General features: G+C 36.4%; 2 protein-coding genes across 4 annotated transcripts; one reads left to right on the forward strand and one right to left on the reverse strand.

Moving 5' to 3' along the window:
- Window positions 1-2,728: 2,728 nt before the first annotated feature.
- aldh3b2 (aldehyde dehydrogenase 3 family, member B2) lies at window positions 2,729-14,693 on the forward strand. Of its 2 annotated transcripts, none has more exons than XM_061906508.1 (10): window positions 2,729-2,974; window positions 3,333-3,528; window positions 3,601-3,711; window positions 3,907-4,027; window positions 11,069-11,154; window positions 12,427-12,508; window positions 12,929-13,318; window positions 13,394-13,560; window positions 14,016-14,115; window positions 14,192-14,693. In XM_061906508.1, the coding sequence occupies exons 1-10, from the start codon at window positions 2,895-2,897 to the stop codon at window positions 14,389-14,391; spliced, it is 1,533 nt and encodes a 510-aa protein (XP_061762492.1). In that variant the 5' UTR covers window positions 2,729-2,894; the 3' UTR covers window positions 14,392-14,693. The 2 variants fall into 2 exon arrangements, with proteins under 2 accessions (XP_061762492.1, XP_061762491.1); XM_061906507.1 differs by lacking the exon at window positions 2,729-2,974 and adding an exon at window positions 3,089-3,249.
- mmab (metabolism of cobalamin associated B) lies at window positions 14,615-22,252 on the reverse strand. Of its 2 annotated transcripts, XM_061906512.1 has the most exons (9): window positions 22,101-22,252; window positions 20,383-20,441; window positions 20,213-20,306; window positions 18,939-18,996; window positions 18,785-18,857; window positions 18,618-18,715; window positions 18,484-18,548; window positions 17,810-17,869; window positions 14,615-14,771 (listed from the first exon to the last, which is right to left on the reverse strand). In XM_061906512.1, the coding sequence occupies exons 1-9, from the start codon at window positions 22,202-22,204 to the stop codon at window positions 14,684-14,686; spliced, it is 699 nt and encodes a 232-aa protein (XP_061762496.1). In that variant the 5' UTR covers window positions 22,205-22,252; the 3' UTR covers window positions 14,615-14,683. The 2 variants fall into 2 exon arrangements, with proteins under 2 accessions (XP_061762496.1, XP_061762497.1); XM_061906513.1 differs by lacking the exon at window positions 17,810-17,869.
- Window positions 22,253-22,268: the final 16 nt, after the last annotated feature.

Consider the following 22,268-nt stretch of genomic DNA (forward strand, 5'->3'; position numbering starts at 1 on the left):
GTGAAATAACTGAAAACATGTTTTGTATTGTAGTTTCTTCAAAATAGCCACCCTTTGCTCTGATTACTGCTTTATACACTCTTGGCATTCTCTGGATGAGCTTCAAGAGGTAGTCACCTGAAATGGTTTTCACTTCACGATGAGTTTGAAGCTCCTCGAGAGAATGCCAAGAAACTAGAATATAAAACATATTTGCAGTTATTTCGCTTTTTGTTTTGTTAAGTACATAACTTTACAATCTACAATGTAAATAGTCATGAAAATAAAGAAAACACATTGAATGAGAAGGTGGGTCCAAACTTTTGGCCCGTACTGTACATTGTTGTAATGTCAACTTTGTCCTTTGTCAGCAAATGTTGTACACACAAATTCTCCATGTATCCAAGACAATTTTTAATGTGATCAATGCTATACTTGTAGGAATTCAAAATTTTACCCCCCAAAACTCAAAATTTTTAATTTCTGTAACTACATTCTAATATTTACACTAAGTATGTAATGTTCTACTTATATTTAAGTCTGATTTGCTGGGAGAAATCAGCAAATTTTCTTGGGGGCGCGACCAAACAACAAAACATGAAGTCAATATTTTTATTTTTTAGCGTAGTCATAAATCCTACTAACTTTTCCCCGTCTGTGTGATTTTAAATGATTTCAGCAGAAAATTATAAATGTTGGCTCTACCATCAGAGACATTGTCCCCTCTTCATGTCTTAAAAGTGTCTTTCCAGCTGATTGCACTATGGAGTGAAATGTGTACAAAGCGCGCGTGTGTGTGTAACTTTAAATAATGCACACCAGTATTAAATAAACTACTTGCTCTCCTCCCATTGAACCCTGAGTCTATTTTGTATGGAGGGCCAAATGGGACACAATTAGATGAATAAATATGTCTTTAAACAAATGTGACATTAGTTCATTATAATCAAAAGTGAATACAGAATTGTTTTTAAATGGAGTAATTTATTAATGTAAGATTAAATTTACATTATTAATTAATTCACGATTTATTTCATTATTTCATGATTTGAATTTTGTCCCATTTGGAGGGCCTAACAGTAACTTAAATGTGCCATTTATTGTAATTGGAATTTAATGACATGATTGTGTTTTTAAATGTGTCATTTATTAAAACATTTAATCATTTAAATAATTGATTAAATTATTTCATGATTTTAATTTAACCCATTTGGACCTCCAAATGGGACATTTCTGTTCTTTAATTAATTATAATTGAAATTAAATACATAATTGTGTTTTCAAATGTGTCAATTTAATGCAAGACTACAATTTTATAATTTCATTAATTATTGATTTGATCATCCCCGATTCAATCAATCCACAATTGATTAATTATTGATTTAATTATTTCATGATTTTAATTTTGTTCCATTTGGAGGTCCAAATAAGAAAAAAACTGAATGAATAAATATATCTTTAAACAATTACTTGAATGTGTTGTTAATTATTATACTTAAATACATAATTGTGTTATAAAAATGTTATTAATTGAGTATATAATTGTATTTGTTTAATGGTGAACTAAATATAAGTATTAATCATTTATTTAATTATTGATTTCAACAGCTTATGGTTTAATAATTTCATGATTTAATCAATTATATATTTCATGATTTAAATGTTGTCCTGCTTGGCCTTCCAAATGAAATAAATACATCTTATTAATATTAATATAAAGAAAATCATTTGTAGTATCAATCCATCCATTTTCTACCGCTTGTCCCTTTTGGGGTTGCGCGGGGCGCTGGAGCCTATCTCAGCTGTATTCGGGCGGAAGGCGGGGTACACCCTGGACAAGTCGCTACCTCATCGCAGGGCCAACACAGATACACAGACATTGAAATATGATATATTTAATGTATATTTATAATAAAAATAATAGTATGAATAATATAAACCAGTGACGTCAAACTCATTTTAGATCGGGCGCCACATGGAGAAAAATCTACTCCCAAGTGGGCCGCACTGGTAAAATCACGGGGCGATAACTTAAAAATAAAGACAACTTCAGATTGTTTATTTTGTTTAAAAAATAGAACAAGCACATTCTGAAATTGTACAAATCCTTATGTTGTTGTTTTTTATTTTTTAATATATTATGTTGAGGTTAATATTATATATACTTTATTTGTCGTTATTTATATTTTCTGAATAATTTATGTGATAATGTTCATCAGTCAACTCATTGGTGTTCATTTTTAATCTATCAAGATAAAAAAAATACATCAAAATCAAATTACAGTATGTCATTTATGTAATTTGATAATTTTCCCCGACTTTTGTACTAACGTGGTTTATTTTGTACATAATCTACAAAGATACAAATAATTGCTATTGTGACACCCAGTGGACACATTTAGAACAGCAGTTTCTTTCATCCTAAAATTCCAGGTTAATTTTTATACTCTGCAAACTCATCTCGCGGGCCGAATAAAACCTGTTCGCGGGCCTGATCCGGCCCTTGGGCCCTACGTTTGACACCCCTTATATAAACAATTAGTTAAATGTGTCATTCATTATTAAATGCTGAAATTACTAAATCAATAATTCATTAAATTAATACATTTAATTATACATTAAATACATTAATAACATGTATGTATTTAATTTAAACTACAATGTATTAATGGTGCATTAAAGTAATTGTTTAAATATTTATTTATTTAATTGTGTCCCATTTGGCCCTCCATACTTTTGCACTCTTCAGTTCATTTATGTCTGATTGCAAACACCTGCTGCTGTGTGAAAGCCTGACATAACACGTCAGCAACAATAACAGGAAGCTGCTGGATTGGGAATAACTCTTGGGAAATGCATTTCCCTCAATAATGTGGCGGATTATGTAGTAAATAACTTGCTGCAGAAAGACGGCAATGCAGCTGAGGAGTGCTGGTGAAGCCATGAGCAGCCCACCCAGCCCTTCACCTTCCAGATGGTTCAAATCATTAAGAAGGTGAGTTTCCTGAATTCTCTCTATTTTTTATTATTTTTTTGGTCAGTTTTGTTGTGTGCGAGAAGGCGGAACGTGATGCAGACCTCTCGTTGCGTGCATCACCTGACTCGGTGGAGGGGGGAAGGTTATTAGGAGGTTTGTGAGTCCTCCTTCTAGTGGGGCTTGTGCACTGAAGCAATGAGGAAGGCCAGCAATGGAGATCTCAGGACGGACACAAGTGCAAAGGGCAAGGCTTGTTCTGCATGTCAAAGGAATGGCCGTCTAACATGCAGAAGGTCAAGATGATGACGGGTCTGAATATTAACGACTTGAGGTGATGGAATGATCTTTGACTTTTTTTTTGTTTGGTTTGTTCCAGGACCAGACTAGGGGAGGCGTGCTTGAAGACGTACCCTCTGCAATGCCAGGATCTTCTCAAGCGAGCCCGGGTGGCGTTCCGAGCGGAGCGCAGCGTCAAAGAGGGCTTCAGGCTGGCCCAGCTGGAGGCGGTGGTGCGGATGCTGGACGAACACGAGTGTGACTTTGTGGATGCTCTCGGAAGGGATCTGCATAAAGTGAGGGAGTTGCGATCGCTCGTGTTGTTTACAAATGCTGTTTAAAAAACAAACAAACTTGTTTTGAGGCAGCCACGCTTCGAGACTGTGGTGTCCGAGTTAATCCTGGCCAAGAACGAGGCTCTTTTTGCCATCAACAACCTGAGGAAGTGGATGCAGCCTCAGCACGTAGAGAGAAACCTGGTGAGACATGGCTTACGCACACTGGAGAACATTCCATCTCATGGCTACAAAGAGTGCATTGTGTTGACAAAAGCAGATTAAGCCTGTAAAATGCCTTGCTCTTTTGGAGGATTAGTCTTTTGTTTTTGTTTTCTCGCAGCCCATGAACTTATTGCTGCGCGATAACTCACTTTTAAACATGTCTGCCCGACACAGGCCACGACGCTGGATGAGTGTATGGTGGTCAACGAGCCCCTGGGGGTTGTGTTCATCGTGGGGACCTGGTGCAGTCCAGTCCAAATGTGTCTGGTTCCGCTGGTGGGGGCCATTGCAGCAGGTACTAAACATCCATCAAAGGCATATTTTAGGTAGGGTGTGGCCCTAAACACGATTTGGGATTATGGATCCATGTTGCTTAATAATAATAATAATAATGATAATATGTTCCTTAAATGCACTGCAATTGTGTGCTATAACAGGGGTCAGAAACATTTTTGGCTGAGAGAGCCATGAAAGCCAAATATTTCAAAATGTATTTCCGTGAGAGCCATATCATATTTTTTAACACTGAATACAACCAAATGCGTGCATTTTTAAGTAAGACCAACATTTTTAGGGTGTAATGAGTTGGGGCAGTATAGCTCTGTTGGTAGAATGGCCGTCTGAGTAACTTGGGGGTTGCAGGTTCGATCCCCACTTCCGCCATCCTAGTCCCTGCCGTTGTGTCTTTGGGCAAGACACTTTACCCACTTGCTCCCAGTGCCACCCACACTGGTTTAAATGTAAAAATTACATATTGGGTTTCACTATGTAAAGCGCTTTGAGTCACTAGAGAAAAAGCGCTATTTACTTCACTTCTTATTCTTTTTAATAACATTGTTATTCTAAAGCTGACCAAAAATAAATATAATACTTCTTACCATTAATGCAACTTCTTGAACAGGTGCGATAGAAAATGAATGGTTGGATTAAAATGCATGAGAATGTTTTATAATTTGAACATTATTTTTAACACGGTGATTACCAGCAGAATTATTCATTACTTATCGTGTTAAGCAATGTCAGCTAAGATTTATCTAAGAGCCAGATGCAGTCATCAAAAGAGCCACATATGGCTCTAGAGCCATAGGTTCCCTACCCTTGTTCTATAAGATGCAAAAGTTAAACTTAAACATAACTCTGTCCAATGCTGCCACAAATGGATTCATTTTTACCTGTCTATCACACCTCTTGTTTAAACTTTAATGAAAGTTCTTTGAATGCATCATAATTATGTGCTAACCCTAACCTGTCCAGCCTAAATGTGTGTGGTTTTGCTGGTGGAGGCCATTGCAGCAGGTACTAAACATTCACCCAAGGCATATTTTAGGTAGTGTGTGGCGCTAAACACAATTTTTGATTACGGCTCCATGTTGTTTAACAAAAATAATAATAATAAAAATATTAATAATAATAATAATAATAATATGTTCCTTGAATGCACCGCAATTATGTGCTATAAGATGCAAAAGTTAAACTTAAACATAACTTTGTCCAATGCCGCCACAAATGGATTCATTTTTACCTGTATAGGCGCAAATGTAGGAGAGCAGAGAGAAGATGGAAAAAGGACAAGTTGCATGTGTCCTTTGCCATTTTTAAAGAAAGCCTGCTTTCCTTTCAGATGACTGTAAAAGCAGAGATGAATATATATCTATCTCAGATTATATCTTCTAACTGTAACAACCCGAGAGTTCTGTTCAAAACTATTAATACTGTCATTGATGCTCCCAAATCTGTTGGTTTTGATGCTTCTTTTGAATTCTGTGAAAATTGTCTCCATTTTTTCACAAACAAAATTGTGTCAACTAGAGCCAGTTTATCCCAGCCTTCGTATGACCCTTCTGTTCCTTTGCATTGCTCTTCTGTTTTCCATCAGTTTGAGCCGGTGTCATTATTTTTTTTAAATGACACAGTTAGTCATATGAAGCCCTCTGGTTCTCCTGCAGATGCCCTCCCACCTCGCCTGTTTAAGGAGGTATTTGCTACTATCTGATCAAGTAGCCTCTCTTCTGGAATAGTTGCAGCAGAGTTTAAACATGCAGTGGTACGACCTCTACTTAAAAAACCAAGCCTCGACCCCTCTCTCCTCTCTAACCTTACACCTATCTCTAATCTTCCATACATTTCCAAAATATTAGAGAAGGTTGTCTAACTTCCTGAGCCTAAATGAAGACAAAACAGAAGTTATGTTGTTCGGTCCAAGTCGCTCTCCCTCCCCCAACGTTGACCTCGGCACTCTGACCCCGTATCTCAGTGACTGTGTCACAAACCTGGAGGTAAAGTTCGACTCAGATTTTAAATTCGAAAAACAATTCAGCTGTGTCGTTCAAAAAAGCTTTTATCAATTACACCAAATAGCGAAAGTGAAACTGCTTTTGTCAGGACATGATCTCGAGAAATTAATCCACGCCTTTATTTTGAATCGTTTAGACTACTGCAATGCCCTGTATGTCGGCATTAACCAGGCCTCCCTCGCCTGCCTGCAGCTCTTGCAGAACTCTGCTGCTCGTCTGCTAACACAGACTCGCAGACGTGAGCACATCACCCCTATATTAGCGTCCCTTCACTGGCTCCCTGTGCATTACCGAATCAATTTTAAACTCTATTTGTTTTTAAATGTCCAAACAACCTTGCGCCAACATATCTCTCCGACTTCCTTCAGCCTTACTGCCCTAAGATCAGCCGATCAGCTCCTACTGACGGTCCCTGACACAAGGCTGAAGCTTAGAGGTGACAGAGCTTTCGCCACTGCTGCTTCCAAGCTCTGGAACGACCTGCCTCTGAGTGTTAGACAAGCCTCCTGTCTTCCTGTTTTTAAATCTCTCTTAAAAACATACTTTTATTCCTTGGCTTTTAACACTGAGTGATATCCATCCTGCAATGGCGCCCTATTATACACCTCCTGTGAACCTGTTTTTATGTTTTATTTATTTATTTTTGATCATGTTCTGTTTGTGTTGTGTTGTTTGCTCGGTTCTCGTATTATCTTTTAACCTGCCCATTGTACAGCACTTTGGCTACCCATGTGGTAAATTTTAAATGTGCTTTATAAATAAAGTTTATTTGATTTGATTTGTCCATCACACCTCTTGTTTCGAACTTTCATTAAAGTTCTTTGAATGCACCCTAATTATAGGCTAACCGTAACCTGGTTGTGTCTGGTTCCACTGGTGGGGGCCATTGCAGCAGGTACTAAACATTCACCGAAGGCATATTTTAGGTAGTGTGGCCCTGAACAAGATTTTTGATTACGTCTACATGTTGCTTAATATTATCATTATTATGTGTTGTAAAATGCAAAAGTTAAACATAACTTTTTTTTTTATTTTTTATAAATGGTTGATTTATATAGACTAGTAAGGTAAAGTTTTGAACCTGACAAGTTTCTAACCCCGGCGCACACCAGCAAGGTGTCATGTGACGTTGTCTGTGACATTGTTATATGGATTGTTCCATCCCACCTGAAGTGGTGGGATGGAACAATCCATATAACATGTCACAGACGTCTGTGACACCTCTAATGAAAGCTGCAGAAGCAAGGTAGCCAAAACTTGTCAGGTACAAAATTTTACCTTATGAGCCTATATAAATCAACCATTTATAAATACATGTCAGTAGGCTAAATGAACCTCTTCAACATAAACATAACTTTGTCCGATGCTGCCACAAATAGATTAATTTTAACTTTTGTTCTATCATATCTTTTTTTCTAACTTTATTAAAGGTTCCTTGAATGCACAACAGTTTGTAAAACTTAACATAACTTCGTTTGATATTACCACAAATAAGACAATTTTTTTTACCTTTCTTCTATCACGCCTTTTTAGAACTTTTATGAAGGTTCCTTGAACGCACCATAATTATCTGCTATAAGATGCAAAAGTTAAAGTTAAGTTTGTCCAATGCTGCCACAAATGGATTCATTTACCTATCACACCTCTTGTTTCGAACTTTAATGAAAGTTCTTTGAGTGCACCATAATTATATTAACCCGGTGTAGTCCGGCCCAAGTGTGTCTGGTTCCGCTGGTGGGGGCCATTGCAGCAGGTACTAAACATTCACTGAAGGCATATTTTAGGTAGAGTGTGGCCCTAAACACGATTTTGGTTCAAGGCTACATGTTGCTTGTTATGTGCTGTAAGATGCAAAAGTTAAACATAACTTTGTCCGATGCTGCCACAAATATTTATTTTTACCTGTATCACACCTTGTTTCGAACTTTAACGAAGGTTCATTGAATGCACCATAATTAAGTGCTATGAGATGCAAGATAGATAGATAGACAGATAGTACTTTATTGATTCCTTCAGGAGAGTTCCTTCAGGAAAATTACAATTCCAGCAGCAGTGTACAGAGTTGAGATCAATTTAAAAAAAAAAAGAAAAAAAAAAAAAAAGAAAGTAAAAGAGTGTTTGATGCTGCCATAAATAATTTTATTATACCTTGAATTTTGTTCTATCTTTTTTTCTAACTTTATTAAACATAACTTTGTTTGATGGTGCCACAAATGAGACTATTTTTTTTTTTACCTGTCTTCTATCACACCTATTGTTTCGAAGTTTAATGAAGGTTCCTTGAAGGCACCACAAATTGATCTGCTATGGGATGCAAAAGTGAACCTTAAACATAACTTGGTCCAATGCTACCATAAATAGAAGAAAGGTAAAAATATGAATCTATCACACACCTTGTTTCGCACTTAAATAAAGGTTATGTAAATGCACCACCATTATGTGCTATGACATGCAAAAGTGAAACCTAAACATAACCTTGTCCAATGCTACCACAGATTCAACAAGAGTGAAAATTTAACCCTTTGTTTGATGCAGCCATGGATTTATTATATCCTAACTTTTGTTGTATCACATCTTTTTTTTTTTCCAACTTTATTAAATGTTCCATGAATGCACCACCGTTTGTGAACATGAACATAACCTTGTCCAGTGCTGCCAGATACATACATTTTTACCTGTCTATCACACCTTGTTTCTAATTTTAACAATTATTCCTTGATTGCACCATAATTATGTGCTATTAGATGGAAGAGTGAAACTTAAACATAACTTTTTGATGCTGCTATATAAATAGATTTAGCTTAACTTTTGTTCAATCAGATTTTTTTAAAACTTTAGTAAATGTTTCTTGAATGCGCCACAGTTTGTGAAACTTACACATAACTTTGTCCAATACTGCCATAAATAGGTTCATTATATTTTTACCTTTTTTCTATCACACATTGTTTCGAACTTTAATGAAGGTTCCTTGAAAAGTGAAACTTAAAATTAATTTTGCATCTTTGCAAGGGAATTCAGGTAGTGTTACACTTTTCCTAAGTTTTATGACATTTACAAACCCCGTTTCCATATGAGTTGGGAAATTGTGTTAGATGTAAATATAAACGGAATACAATGATTTGCAAATCCTTTTGAACCCATATTCAATTGAATGCACTACAAAGACAAGATATTTGATGATCAAACTCATAAACTATTTTTTTTTGCAAATAATTAACTTACAATTTCATGGCTGCAACACGTGCCAAAGTAGTTGGGAAAGGGCATGTTCACCACTGTGTTACATTACATTTTCTTTTAACACTCAAACTTTTGGGAACTGAGGAAACTAATTGTTGAAGCTTTGAAAGTGGAATTATTTCCCATTTTTGCTTGATGTACAGCTTAAGTTGTTCAACAGTCCGGGGTTTTGTTGTCGTATTTTACGGTTCATAATGCGCCACACATCTTCGATGGGAGATATGTCTGGACTGCAGGCAGGCCAGGAAAGTACCTGTACTCTTTTACTACGAAGCCACGCTGTTGTAACACGTGGCTTGGCATTGTTTTGCTGAAATACGCAAATATGTGTGCCCAAACATTACACACATGTCCATGATAACGTTGCTTGGATGACAACATATGTTGCTACAAAACCTGTATGGACCATTCAGCATTAATGGTGCCTTCACAGATGTGTAAGTTACCCATGCCTTGGGCACTAATACACCCCCATACCATCACAGATGCTGGCTTTTGAACTTTGCGCCTATAAAAATCCGGATGGGTATTTTCCTCTTTGTTCTGGAGGACACCACGTCCACAGTTTCCAAATATAATTTGAAATGTGGACTCGTCAGAACACAGAAGACTTTTCAACTTTGCATTAGTACATCTAAGATAAGCTTGGGCCCAGCGAAGCCAGCGGCGTTTCTGAGTGTTGTTGATAAATAGCTTTCGCTTTGCATAGTAGAGTTTTAACTTGCATTTACAGATGTAGCGACCAACAGCAGTTACTGACAGTGGTTTTTTGAAGTGTTCCTGAGCCCATGTGGTGATATCCTTTACACACTGTCGGTTTTTGATGCAGTACCGCCTGAGGGATCAGAGGTCCGTAATATCATCGCTTAGGTGCAGTGATTTCTCCAGATTCTCTGAACCTTCTGATAATTTTACGGACCGTAGATGGTAAAATCCCTAAATTCCTTGCAATAGCTCGTTGAGAAATGTTGTCCTAAAACTTTTCGACAATTTGCTTACAAATTGGTGACCCTCGCTCCATCCTTGTTTGTGAATTACTTAGCATTTCATGGAAGCCGCTTTTATACCCAATCATGGCACCCACCTGTTCCCAATTATCCTGCACACCTGTGGGATGTTCCAAATATGTGTTTGATGAGCATTCCTCAACTTTATCAATTATAATTGCCACCTTTCCCAACTTCTTTGTCACGTGTTGCCGGCATCAAATTCTAAAGTTAATGATTATTTGCAACAAAAAAAATGTTTATCAGTTTTAACATCAAATATGTTGTCTTTGTATCATATTCAACTGACTATGGATTGAAAATGATTTGCAAATTATTGAATTCCGTTTATATTTACATCTAACACAATTTCCCAACTCTTATGGAAATGGGGTTTGTAAAAACTGATATATTTAAATAAAAAATTAATATCTTCAAATATTTATAAAAGCCCAAGCCATGATCTTGTGACCTCCTAATTGTTGTGGCCCTAAAGAATTGCATAGGGTGTTTATACCACGATACTGAAGCATTGACTGTGACCTGTGTCACTCTTAAGAAAGAAAAAAAACATGTGACTAATACAGCTGCAGTTATTTGAATGTGAAGCGCCAAACTGTTAAATGGACATCAGTGACAGCGAGCCGTATAAGTAGTCAGAGTTGCGTTTGACTATTATGAAATACCAACACAGTATCAATGCTGTGTCAATGCAGTTAGTGAGTGGGCCATACAGTCACTAAAGCTTTATTTAGCAATCACTACATTTAGGTGATTTTCATTGTTCCTTCCTCATTATGTATTTGTTGTGTACAGGAAACTGCGCCATCATCAGTCCTTCTGAGTGCACAACTCACACAGCAACACTTCTCCATCGTCTCGTCCCCTCCTACTTGGACAATGTGAGTAGTCTTTGCATAGACATTGAGTGGTAGTAATAGTTGCAAAAATTAATTTGACACTATAGATTAGTTGTTTCAAAATACCTGCCTCTGGAAGAGATCATGTGCAGTTTAGACATTGTACTGTAGGCCTTACAGCAGTTACTCAACTGGTGGCCCGGTGGCCAAATCTGGCCAAGAAATGACATCAGTTCAAAACTTGGGAGGGACATTTTTCTAGCAAATGCCTATAAACACTACAGTGTGACTCTTGTATACAGCCTGGGTGTCCAAAGTGTGCCCCCAAGCTTGTTTTTTATTGGCACTTTGTAAAATTACAGTGGAACCTCGATTTACGACTAAATTGGTTCTTGAACAGGGTTCGTTAATAGGTTTGTATATTAAAAGCAACGGTTTCCATAAGAAACAATGTAAACATAAATAATGGGTTCCGGCCTTGACAAAAGTCCATATTTTAGTAAAAGTGTGTACACTGTGAACACAATATAAAGCGCTACACTGTATATCAGTGGTCCTCAGACTTTTTACACCAAGTACCACCTCAGAAAAAGCTTGACTCTTTAAGTACCATCATAATGACCAACATTAAAATACAGTAGCATAGTAGGCCAAAGTATATATTAAGAACAAGGTAGAGGTTTTATTTAAAAAGTATATCTTCTATTTTGCCCACACATTACACACAGTTTGAATATAGAAAAAAACTGTACTTTGAGTCTTTGGCATACCACTTGTGGTAAGCAAACCCCAATTTGAGAATCACTGCTATATATTAAACAAAATGATATTCTAATATTGTTGTATTTCAATTTTTTTTTAAATATTTGTAATTTTATCTATCTATATATATATATATATGTGTGTGTGTGTGTGTGTGTATATATATATATATATGTGTATGTATGTGTGTGTGTGTGTGTGTGTGTGTGTATGTATGTATGTATATGTATGTATGTATATGTGTGTGTGTAATGTTACATTGGAAAAAATAGTAGATATACTTTTTAAATAAAACTATTAATTTAAAATTATATTACTATTGATGATAATTTATAATACTATAATTATAGTTAATAATATATATGATTTACAATACAATCTTATGATTGAATATAGTTGTTAGTATAATGATTTTATTACTATAAGATTAGTAGGATTTTATTATATTACCACTATGAACATATTACTATTAATATACTAATGTCATTATAACTGATACTATTATTATTATTATTACTATTAACGTTCTAAAATGTTCTTGTTTTCCTCAAGGAATGCTTCCATGTGATTCTTGCAGGCACCAATGACTTGGCCGACATTGTGGAACTCAAATTTGATCATGTCTTCTTTTCTGGTAAGAACACAATCATCTGGTAATTCATACGGCATATTGGTTTGATTTATTTCGAACATTCATACAGTTATAATACGGCACATGACATATTTCCCGTTTTTCATAACATGTTTTAAAAGGAGTAGGAAAAAGAGTATTTATTCCTAATACTTTTCAATTTTAAAATATATGTATTTTCATTTATAGAGATTGAACAATTTTGGTCCCAGTATTGATCAATGTGGTACGCCGCTACATATATTTAGAGCGGTAATTAGCCTTGCTTCACATACTGTATTGCTACCTGTTTAAGTAGTTTCTTACACAGTTCAAAAACAACCTTCTGATGTCATACTGTTGTAAATTATTACTTAAGATATGATGAATTATGGTCCAATGTTTTTTTAATGTAGTTTGTGTAATAATTTGTTTGAAATCCAGGAACCAGAGAGGAAGGAACTAGAATCGCTCAGGCTGCAGTTCAATCTCTGACACCTGTCACCCTTGTTCTGGGTGGAAAGAACCCGTGTTACGTGGATCAGCACTGTGATGTGGCCGTCACAGCCCAACGTATTGCCTGGGCCCGCTTCCAAAACGCCGGCCAGAGCTTAGTGGCTCCTGACTACATCCTGTGCCATTCAGATGTCCAAACCCGGCTGGTGCAGGCCCTGAAGTGCTGCCTGATGAGGTTTTATGGATCTGATCCCAGAGAGTCGCGTAGCTTTGGCCGGATGGTAAATCTGGATATCTTTAACCGGACTAGAGACTTGCTTTGGCGATCTGGCAAGGTGGCCGTAGGCGGACAGGTGACGGAGGCTGAGAAATATATTGGTGAGAGTACGCACTGAAATAGAATTGACAGGACCATGTGGAACTTATTTGACATAAACTGTTTTTCTTTAAAAGCCCCAACAGTTTTGACCGAGGTGGCGGAGTCAGACCCTATCATGCAACAAGATGTCTTGGGTCCAGTCCTTCCTGTTCTTACAGTAAACAATGTGGATGAAACCATTGCCTTCATCAACAAGCAGGAGAAAGCCCTTTGTGTGTACGTGTATTCCAACAACAGCAAGGTAAGATGCACAAAGAAAGAAGAGCAGATTAATTTCCTATTTGGTTTAAACATTTTCCCCCCATCATAATCAGTTCCAGGGTCAACCTGTCTCTGCCATATAATCTAACTGTAAAGGAAATTTGGAAGTAATATTTTGAAAATTTGAGGCTTATTTGTATTTCAATAACAAAATACAACTATATCTATGAGGTCATTCAGTCCATAAAAGTAGAAAGAACAAGACAACCATGTTGAAATTACTGGTCGCTATAGTTTCATTCCTAAGCAAACTGCATGTTCAATACTAAATCTTCGAAGCTCTGAACGTCTCATGTGAGACGGATAATAGTCTTGTCTGGATTTGGAGGCCAATACTTGTACAACAAAGTTGGAATTTGATTCAAGTGTGTGCGCCGTACTGTATTTAATGATCCTCACTCATTCTGTCATATGTTGATGCTTCTGACAATCCAGGTGATATCCAGAATTATGAGCGAAACTTCAAGTGGAAGCTTTTGTTCCAACGACTGCTCCTTGCAGAGTCTGATGGTGGCTCTTCCTTTTGGAGGAGTTGGTAAGTCACCAGGCTGGATTTGTTAGGAAATATGACAAATCACTTGACTGCTTTTTTCTTTTTTCTTTGAGGGTAGGTGCCAGTGGAATGGGTTTGTATCACGGACGCTCCAGCTTCGATACTTTCTCACACAGAAAATCCTGCCTGCTAAGAAGCACGCGCTTCGAGTGTGTGACCTATTTGCGCTATCCGCCCTATGAGGACCGCAATCTGTCCCTTATGGCGTGGGCGAGCACTCTGTCCCAGAAGAGCCAGGGCTGGTGCCAGATCCTATGACGTCTGGTATTTAGAAGGGTCATGCTGGAACCAAATGCATATTAAGAAGCGCTTTATGTATTCTAATATTACAAAATGACACACCTATTCTGTCATCAACAAATGTACCAGTGTTGATTTATAGAACACACAAGTGAAATGAATGTTTTTGAATGACAAGTGGAAGATTTTGAATTGTATGTTATCACTGAACTTAATGATTTTGTATAAAAATGCACCCAAATCAAGATTTTTAACTGTTTTATATACTCAAAGTGTAAAATACACAGATGAATGAGTTTCGATACAATTCTTACATCTCAGGTCTTGTGTAGATTTTCTCTTTATTGTTTTCCTGTAGGGCTGCATACCTGGCCACAGTGAAGAGGTAGTCGCTTAATCTGAGGAAAATATGAATGCATTTGTCAGAAGTATGGTCCAATAATGCAAGCTAGTACGTTACCCGGCCTAAAACAACACCCCCAAAAAACCTCGTAGCTTTGTTTACGGTACACATTCACTGTAGCATCGTTTTCGCAAACTTCTGCAATGTCCCAATTATTTCCAGCCAGAGTTGCTTGAATTTTTCTCATTTTAATAATGCATTGAAAAGTTCTTAGCCCTGTTCACAACCCTTGGAAAAGTGATGGAATCACCAGACTTGGAGGATGTTCATGCAGCTGACTGACATGACATAAAACTATAATCATTTCAAATGGCAACTTTCTGCCTTTTAAGACACAAACAAATCAAGTATAAATCAAGATGCGGTAGTAACAGTTTTGTTTTTAGATTAGCAGAGTGAAAACATAGATAACTCTGTAAAATGTTATTTGCAAAGCTAATACCTGCACCAGATCACGTGTTCATTAGTCTGCAGTTCAAAAAGACTGTTCACACCTTGGAGAGCTGTTGCACCAGGTGGCTTGACATGAATCATGCCTCCAACACAAGAGATGCCATTTGAAACGAAGAAGAGGATGATCAAACTTCTTCAAGAAGGTAAATCATCACGCAACGATGCAAAATGTCAACTGTTCAGTCAGCACTGTCTAAAATCTGGACCAAGTACAAACATGGGAAGGTTGTAAAAGGCAAGCATACTGGTAGACCAAGGAGATTATCAAAGCGTCAAGACAGAAAGCTTAAAGTTATACAGCTTGAAAAGAGAAAATGAACAGCAGAACAAATGGGCGGTAACTGGAGTCACCGTCTGTGACCGAACTGTAAGAACAAGCCTAAAGCAAATGGGATTTAAATAAAGGAAAGCTCAACAAGTCATCAACAGCTAGCCTTAAAAAAAAAAGTTTGAATGGGCTACAAAGCAATCGTGGACTATAGTCATATTGAGTGATGAATCGTAAATCTGCATTGAGCAAGGAGATGATGCTGGAACTCTTTTTTTCCCAATGATATTCATGAAGACTGCCTGAAGAAAAAGTGCACGTTTCCACAGTGTAAGGGACTACATGTCAGGTAATGTCATTACATCTTATTTACATTGACTTTTTGGACACTTCATCAATTGAAAGAATGTTTGGGGAGGACATCATTTTCAAGATAATGCATCTTGCCATAGAAATAAAAATACTTTCTTTCAAGAAAGATACATAACGTCAATGTCATGGCCGGCAAATAGTTCGGCTCTCAATTCAGTTGAAAATCTGTGGTGGAAATTGAAGAAAATGGTCTATGACAAGACTCCGGCCTGCTGAGCTGACAACAGCAATCAGAGAAAGTTGAAAAAAAATTTGATGAAGAGTTTTGTCTGAAGTCCACGCCTCAGACACTGCAAGCTGTTAAATAGTCAGAGGTAGTGCAACAAAGTACTAGTGTGTTGTTTTTTTCATTAGTATTAAGCGATTCTATAATTTTTACTTTGCTTGATCTAAAAATGAAACTTACTGACTACCATATTTTATTTTGTTCACTTATTTCCTAAAGCCAAAAAGTTGAAATATAAAATTACCGTACTATAATGTTGTCATGTCTGTTATCTGCTTTTTTCTACAAAATTAAACTAAATTAACATATCCTAATTCAATAATATATTTTGTAAGGCACCTTGCCTTTCAAGGCACTCTTGGTTGTCATACATTTTCATAAAAACATAAGTAGCATAAAAAAATTAAAATGTAGGCAAGGCAAAAATTAAATAACTTGTGCCAGACATAGGACTGCCTAAACAGGTGGGTTTTGAGGTAAGTGATTATGGGGTCAATGTTGGGGGGGAAAGAGTTTCAGAAGCGAGGTGCAGAGCGGCTGAAGGCTCTTGACACAATGGTAGACAGGCGGGATGAGGGGCTGAGTAGGTGTATTGGAGGTGGGGCGAGGTTATGGATAGCTTTGAATTTATGTGGGAGGATCTTGTTGATGCGGTGTATGATCGAAAAGCCAGTGGAGTTGAAGAACACGGGTTATGTGACCGTTGACAAGAGTTCTGCTAATTACAGTATTTTTCGGACTATAAATTGCAGTTTTTTTTATAGTTTGGCCAGGGGTGTGACTTATACTCAGGAGCGACTTATGTGTGAAATTAACACATTACCGTAAAATATCTAATAATATTTAGCTCATTCACGTAAGAGACTAGACGTATAAGATTTCATGGGATTTAGCGATTAGGAGTGACAGATTGTTTGGTAAACATATAGCATGTTCTTTATGTTTATTTGAATGTTACATTAACATACCAGGCACTTGAGTTGGTTATTTATTTGTCATATAACGTACACTTATTCAGCCTGTTGTTCACTATTCTTTATTTATTCTAAATTGCCTTTCAAAAATCTCTTCTTGGTGTTGGGTTTTATCAAATAAATTTCCCCCAAAAATGCGACTTATACTCCAGTGCAACTTATGTTTTTTTCCTTCTTTATTATGCATTTTCAGCAGGTGCGATTTGTTCTCTGAAAAGTACGGTATATGGGCAGCAGTGTTCAGGACTAATTGGAGTTTATTGGGGAGACCAAAGAGTAGGGAGTTGTAATAATCCAGACAGGAAGTGACGAGAGTGAACCCGGATTGCAGAACTATTGGGAGTGAGTGAAGGTCGGAGGCAGTTGTTACGGCAGTGGAAAAAGGCGAATTGAATGATGGTGTTAACGTGGTTATGATATGACAGAGTGCTGTCAAGGAGGCCACCCAGACTCTAAACATGGCTTCAAATGCGAAACTATTGATTCCCTTTTTTTTAATTTTTTTTTTTACCCAGGGCTTGTTGTGGTCTTAGAAGTATTCTCAGATGTTTTCCCTCACACTAACTTGTGAAAAGGATGGACATCTTTCCTACTAGGACATGGTTGTTTAGCAAGATAAGAAGCTACTCACTGCTTCAGCTTGGTAGCTGAATCACAATTACCCATACGTATTTCCTTCTTTAAATCTTTGCCAAGTGGGAGATTTTTTTTTTTTTTACCAAGTATGTTTTTTAAATTACCTGTTTAAAAACCTGGCAACATCTGGATCTGCCTCCCCTGAGCGCACAATTGGAGCAACACTATAAAAGCAAGAAGTACAACAAGCATTCAAATCAGGGTTGTCAAACTGAGGGCCACATCACACCTACGGCTGATTGTCACAGTGAACATACTGTATATGGATGTATACGTATAATTGCCTCATTATATATTTCCAACGCTACATTGGCTGTGGCGAAAATGTCCAAAGTGGATGTGGGCAAAATGTACATGTAAACAAACTAGGGTGGGTCAAAGGACCGCCAAAATTAGTAGGACAAAACGCCGCTTGACAAATAGTCTCTAATCACTGAAGCATGTTTGTTATCAACAGTGTGATTTCTAATATTTTTCCCCCTCATTTTTTTACATTTTTGAAGAAGCTCCAGAGACGCTGAAAAGCATGTGGGTTGCCCTCCCCCGAGGTAGCTATAAAGTTTAGAAGATGTACTTTTGCATGCAAATCTTTTTTTTTTTCTTAAACATTTTTATTGAGCAATATAAATTTGAAGTGCTTTATTGACGCAAATTATTTCCAGGCTTTTACAGGCCAATGAATTGATGTGGCAGTTCTTTGATTTTGACATCTGTGATTTACAGTAATAATAGGTTACTGTTTTTTTTAAATATTAATGACAAAGGCACAATAACTGACCTGCGCTCGGCTCTACGACAGACTGTCCGAGCTAGATGCAAAGCTGCGCTGCTCTTTCCTCCAGACTGAGAGATAGAAAAGAGATTAAATAAGGTAAAAATAATAAAACAACAAGAAGTCTTAGATGGACTTGCAGGTAAAATGAAGTTGGTCAAAGGTGGGAGTTCCTCTGTCAATGCATCAATCCAACTTTCCAGGTCTGCTATTGGCGTCGCAGTGAAATTGGTTCGAGCTCACAAACAGAAGAAAAATCATTAAAATGCATACTTAAGACCCAACTTAATCCAACAAAAGCACTAACTTCTATGACTTTCTCTTGCAGATGACCGAGGTGTGGCAATATTGGAGCCAACATCTTGCAAAACACATTGTATCTGAAGGGGAAACAAGTCAAAGTAGTGAACAATCTAATCGTTATTGTTGTATTTTCTAAGAAGGGAACTAATAAATCCAACCTTGTCTAACTGATGAGTGAATGCATGACCTTTTTCAAGGCAGAATTCCCTGGCCAAGCTGCAACATTCAACACAGAAGGGACAATTTAAAAATGACAACGATGACAGATAAGGTTTAAAATATGCATTGTTCAACTTAGTTTAGCTTCAGTTTATTTGGAACATGCATACGATACAATGTAATGCTTCACACAATTCCAGTTGTTTCATTACACCATGTCTGAAAGGAGTAGGAAGAAGCAGAACTTTTTTAATCCTACCCCTTTTCATACCATAGTAATTTTACCATAGTAAGCCAACCAAAAGATAAAAAATCTTTGTGTCAATTAAAAAAAAGAAAAAAGGGTTTAAGATGTTCATAATTCTTGTTCTATGTAGTTTGTGAAGACTTGTAGTTTGAAGAGTCTCTTAAACTGAATCATATAGGTGCTTTGTTTGATTTCTTTGGTTAATTCATTTCATAAGTGTTGTACACGCATACAAATGTTTTGAATTAGAATTTCCTCTAAGGTGATATTTCTCCTTTTTTGTTGAGAAGAATTGTTTTACATTCTTGGGTAGCAGGTTATACTTGCTTTATACATCATTTTAGCGGTTTAAAAATGCACCAAAGCGTTGAATATCAATCATTGTGATTTAATAAATAAAGGGTTTGTATGTTCTCCATATCCAACATTATGTATTATTGTAATTTATCTTTTTTGTAACACAGTCAGTGAATGAAGCGCACATTTGTAGTTGTTTCCCCATATTCCTACACAGTAACTCAAATACGGTAACACTAGTGAGAAGTAAAGAATATGAAGCGATTTTTGGTCCAGAACGTTTCGATTTATTCATTATTGATGTGTTTCTTGCTACTTTGTCATATTTTTTTACATAAGATTTCCAGTTCCTTTGATCTATTATTACACCCAAAAATGTGTTTTCTTTTACCCTTTCAATATCTACTCCGTCTATCTGTATTTGAGTTTGACTTTGTCTTCTACTGTTACCAAATAGCATTATTGTGGCCTTGGAATAGAACAGTGATTATAATCCAAATAATCACTTTATTAATATTTTCAAACACAGTGTTACTGTTCAAACTGTGTGGAATTTTTTTTTTATTACACTTGTTAAATAAAATCTCTGCCTAGTTTTAATGAATATTTATGCCTACTAAGCTACTGTATTTTGTTGTGGGTTATTGTGGCAGTATTTGGAGAGCCAAGTATTTTATGAACTGGTACTTGGTGAATAAAGTTGAGAACCACTGGAATAGAAGCTCTTACCCTATAGCTGATGACAGTTCATCTGTGTTTCCCAAAGCTTCAAAAATGTGATCTTCCTTTGGTCTCCTTTCTCCGGTGAATGTGCTTGAGAAACCTTTTCAAGGAATAAAGTAAAATGTCAATGAGCACATCAATAAAAAAAAAACTGAGGAATGTGATGCAATAAAAACCTTTGTCGCCTGTTTTGGTATAAATTTTGGGCACCCTGTTGTCTCCATCAGACGCGTAGCTGTAACGTGAGGATGACATATTTAGAAAAAAATATTGTTTAACTCAGGGGTCACCAACCTTTTTGAAACCAAGAGCTACTTCTTGGGTACTGATTACTGCGAAGGGCTACCGGTTTGATACACACTTAAATAAATTGCCAGAAATAGCCAATTTGCTCAATTTACTTTTAATATATATATATATATATATATATATATATATATATATATATATATATATATATATATATATATATATATATATTAAAAAAAATGATATTTCTGTCTGTCATTCCGTCGTACAATTTTTTTTCCTTTTACGGAAGGTTTTTTGTAGAGAATAAATGATAAGTGATAATGATAAATGGTTTGTACTTGTATAGCGCTTTTCTACCTTCAAGGTATTCAAAGCGCTTTGACACTACTTTCACATTCACACACTGATGGAGGGAGCTGCCATGCCACCCATCAGGAGTAAAGGTGAAGTGTCTTGCTCAGGACACAACGGACGTGACGAGGTTGGTACTAGGTGGGGATTGAACCAGGGACCCTCGGGTAGCGCACGGCCACTCTCCCACTTCGCCACGCCGTCCCAAAATGATGAAAATAACACTTAATTGAACGGTTTAAAAGAGGAGAAAACAGGAAAAAAATAAAAATTTAATTTTGAAACATAGTTTATCTTCAATTTCGACTCTTAAAATTCAACCGAAAAAAAATGAAGAGGAAAAACTAGCTAATTCAAATGTTTTTGAAAAAATTAAAAAAAGAATTTATGGAACACCATTAGTAATATTTCCTAATTAAGATACATTTTAGAATTTTGATGTTAAAATCCAATCTGCACTTTGTTAGAACATATAACAAATTGGACCAAGCTATATTTCTAACAAAGACAAGTCATTATTTCTTCTAGATTTTCCAGAACAAAATTTTTTAAAAGAAATTCAAAAGACTTTGAAATAAGATTTAAATTTGATTCTACAGATTTTCTACATTTGCCAGAATATTTTTTTTTTAAATTTGAATCATAAGTTTGAAGAAATATTTCACAAATATTCTTCGTCGAAAAAACAGAAGCTAAATTGAATTAAAATGTATTTATTATTCTTTACAATAAAACAAATACATTTACTTGAACATTGATTAAAATTGTCAGGAGTGAAGAGGAAAGAATTGAAAAGGTAAAAAGGTATATGTGTTTAAAAATCCTAAAATCATTTATAAGGCTGTATTTTTTCTCTAAAATTGTCATTCTGAACGTTATGAGAAGCAAAGTAAAAAAAATAAATGCATTTATTTAAACAAGTGAAGACCAAGTCTTTAAAATATTTTCATGGATTTTCAAATTCTATTTGAGTTTTGTCTCTCTAAGAATTAAAAATGTTATGCAAAGCGAGACCAGCTTGCTAGTAAATAAATACAATTTCAAAAATAGAGGCAGCTCACTGGTACGTGCTGCTATTTGAGTTATTTTTAGAAGAGGCCAGCGGGCTACTCATCTGGTCCTTACGGGCTACCTGGTGGTGTCCCCCGGTGTAACTATTGAAAAAAATGTATTATGAGAGAATCACTATTCTACAACACAGTCTACTAATGACACGTGCCTCTTTCTGTAACCTTCTGCTTAACGTGACGTGAATGTTTTTCTAACAATATATCAGTTAAAATATTACAACCTTCTCCAAAGGAACGGCGTTTCCCTCGTCTGCCGCACTCTAAGTTGCCTTACAGTCCTTAAAACACAGTGAAGGAGAGAGGGTTTGATAACAAACGCAGCCATGTTTGTTTTGGGGAATCACCTCAATTTAACTAATTTGTACCTTCGAGCTTCCCGTGGGTCATGG

Source organism: Nerophis ophidion, linkage group LG07 (genome assembly GCF_033978795.1).
Source record: "Nerophis ophidion isolate RoL-2023_Sa linkage group LG07, RoL_Noph_v1.0, whole genome shotgun sequence".
NCBI lineage: Eukaryota > Metazoa > Chordata > Actinopteri > Syngnathiformes > Syngnathidae > Nerophis > Nerophis ophidion.

Excerpts from the sequence above, each read along its gene's own strand:
- aldh3b2 (XM_061906507.1), top strand. The coding sequence starts at position 3,152 with ATGAGGAAGGCCAGCAATGGAGATCTCAGGACGGACACAAGTGCAAAG. Across the intron at positions 3,712-3,906 it reads AGCACGTAGAGAGAAACCTG|GCCACGACGCTGGATGAGTG; the intron begins GTGAGACATGGC and ends TGCCCGACACAG. Across the intron at positions 4,028-11,068 it reads GGTGGGGGCCATTGCAGCAG|GAAACTGCGCCATCATCAGT; the intron begins GTACTAAACATC and ends TGTTGTGTACAG.
- mmab (XM_061906512.1), bottom strand. The coding sequence starts at position 22,204 with ATGGCTGCGTTTGTTATCAAACCCTCTCTCCTTCACTGTGTTTTAAGG. Across the intron at positions 18,997-20,212 it reads GAACTGTCATCAGCTATAGG|CTTGGCCAGGGAATTCTGCC; the intron begins GTAAGAGCTTCT and ends TGAATGTTGCAG. Across the intron at positions 14,772-17,809 it reads GTTGCCAGGTTTTTAAACAG|ATTAAGCGACTACCTCTTCA; the intron begins GTAATTTAAAAA and ends TATTTTCCTCAG.